At 20.2% G+C, this 2,500-nt stretch overlaps 1 protein-coding gene across 1 annotated transcript in view; it reads right to left on the minus strand.

Moving 5' to 3' along the window:
* PGSY75_0623100 (putative coronin binding protein) overlaps nt 1-2,500 on the minus strand; it is a gene marked incomplete at both ends in the record, with an annotated part of 4,025 nt that overhangs the window by 936 nt on the left and 589 nt on the right. The window contains 8 exons of the mRNA XM_018784808.1: nt 2-73; nt 195-269; nt 408-469; nt 672-1,340; nt 1,473-1,528; nt 1,722-1,797; nt 1,932-2,307; nt 2,441-2,484. Coding sequence (XP_018642863.1) covers nt 2-73; nt 195-269; nt 408-469; nt 672-1,340; nt 1,473-1,528; nt 1,722-1,797; nt 1,932-2,307; nt 2,441-2,484 — 1,430 coding nt within the window. Of the gene's footprint in view, nt 74-194; nt 270-407; nt 470-671; nt 1,341-1,472; nt 1,529-1,721; nt 1,798-1,931; nt 2,308-2,440; nt 2,485-2,500 lie in introns of the transcript that reaches the window.

The raw sequence follows: 2,500 nt of genomic DNA on the forward strand, positions 1-2,500 counted from the left end.
CAAATTTGCAGGGAACATTTGGATGTATATAAATACATTCCGACCCAAAGGCACAATAGGGCCAGTTTCGGCACTAAAAAAATAAACATAAACATAAACATATAAATATATTTAATATATATATATATATATATATATATTTATTTATTTATTTATTTATATCCTTATTTTACATTTAACAAAATAATACTTACATTTTCAACGGGATGAATGTATCGGCATTTATCTCCAAATTGACAATTTGGTAGGTAAAGACATTTCTTTTGTATCTGAAAAAAGGAAACAATCAAACATATATATATATATATATATATATATATATATATATATATATATATATATATATATTTAATTATTTATTTATATATATATATATTTTTTTTTTATTATTTATAAAATATATTTACCTTTATTATAACGTTGGATGGGTCAACTACATTTTCTTGGTTAGCTACTAGCTGTTTTCCTTCTTAAAAAAAAAAAAAAAAAAAAAAAAAAAAAAAAATACATAAAAACATATATACATATATAAATATATACATATAATAAAGTGGAATCATAATATATAAAACACATAATTATACAAAATAATTATTTCACGTACACTATTTATTTTTATTTTATATATATATATATATTTTTTTTTTTTTTTTTTTTTTTTTTTGTATTACCTTCATTCGTATTTAAAGCATTATTATGCATATTATCATTAATATGATCATTTTGCATATTATTATTAAAAAGCTCTCCAGTTGATTGCACATTTGAAACATTTTGTTGAATTTGTTGTTGTGGTTTTATTTGTTTATCTATATTCGTAATGTTGGTATTAAAAATTTGTTGTTTATTACCTTTAGGTGTAAAATACTGCTGTGAATTAATATTATTTTCATTCAATTCATTTATATTATGCGTGTTGTTAAAAAACGTTTGTTGATTTCTAATATTATTATTATTTTGTTTTATAAAATTTTGTGTGTTGTTTATTTGTTCATCCATAGGACAAGTACCAGATACATTATTTTTATTATTATTATTAATCATATTATTTTTTTGAAAAACATAATTATTATTATTTACATTATTATTAAATCTATTGGTATTCATAAAATTAACAGATGATGATACACTTGCATTATTATTTATATTCTGTAAGAATTTTATATTTTTTTGTGGATTATTGTTTTGATATCTTGAATTAACAAAATTATTGTTCATATTATTAGATATAAAACTGTTATTATTATCCATCATGTTTTTAGTTCCAACTATATAATTTCCCTGATAAAAATTTGTCATATTGCTCATGTTGTAACTTGACATATCTTGGTTGCTCATAACTATAAAAAATTAAAATAAACGAATAAATAATTAATCAACATATATATATATATATATATATATATATACATACATATTTTTCGATACATTAACATGTCCATATACATAATTTATATTATTTTATTGTTTACTTGTTGGAGGTTGCATGAATGGATTTGGATTATCTCCTACAAATCGAGGATTCGGCCTAAAGGAAAAAAAAAAAAAAAAATTAATAAAAATAAATAAATAAATAAATAAATAAATATATATATATATATATATATATATATATATATATATATATATTATATCGTGATATATTTAATTTTTCGTGGAGCATTATATACAAATAATTATGTACACATATATATATCTATATATTCACATTTTTTATTTACTTTAAAACGGCTTTGTTTTTTTTTTCGCTATTATTATATTCATCTGCGCTATCACTAATTCTTTTATATGTCATATCTGTAAAGAATAATAAAAAGTCGGAAAAAAAAAAAAAAAAAAAAAAAAAAAAAAAGTTTATATATAATAATAGGAAAAAAAAAAAAAATGAAAACAGAAATATAAATATATAAATACATACACATATATATTACCTTTCATATTTTGCACATTGTCGTGGTGTGATTCATTTTTCTTTTCTTTCCTTTGGCCGTTTTCGACATATATGACCCTACTTGGTGAAAACGAGTGACTATGACTTCTTCCTAATCGTCTATATTTATCTCTGAATCTTAACATATCACTGTCTTTACCTCTGTCACTTCTTTTATTTCTTGATTTATTTTTATCATAATGAATTTTTCTAGTACTAGAACTGGAAGAACATGATCTCATACTCAAGCCCCTCTTCTGTCTTCTTTTATTTCTATTCTTTGAGAAATACATATCGTCATTTGAATATTTACTGCTTGCAAGGCTCCTAGATCGTCGTCTTGTATCAGACATATTTCTTTTATCATAATCATCCTCCTAAAATAAAAATAAGACAATATATATAGTAGTTATAGGATTTATATTACTTCAATATATATATAAATATATAACAATATTTTTTTTAATTTTTTTTTTTTTATATTTTTAATATATTTTTATTTATGTTTACCCCTCCTTTTTTGTTATGTACACTTGATACCCTATTTTTCGAATCTAAAAAAAAAAAAAA

Source organism: Plasmodium gaboni, chromosome 6 (assembly GCF_001602025.1).
Source record: "Plasmodium gaboni strain SY75 chromosome 6, whole genome shotgun sequence".
NCBI classification, from domain to species: Eukaryota; Apicomplexa; class Aconoidasida; order Haemosporida; family Plasmodiidae; genus Plasmodium; species Plasmodium gaboni.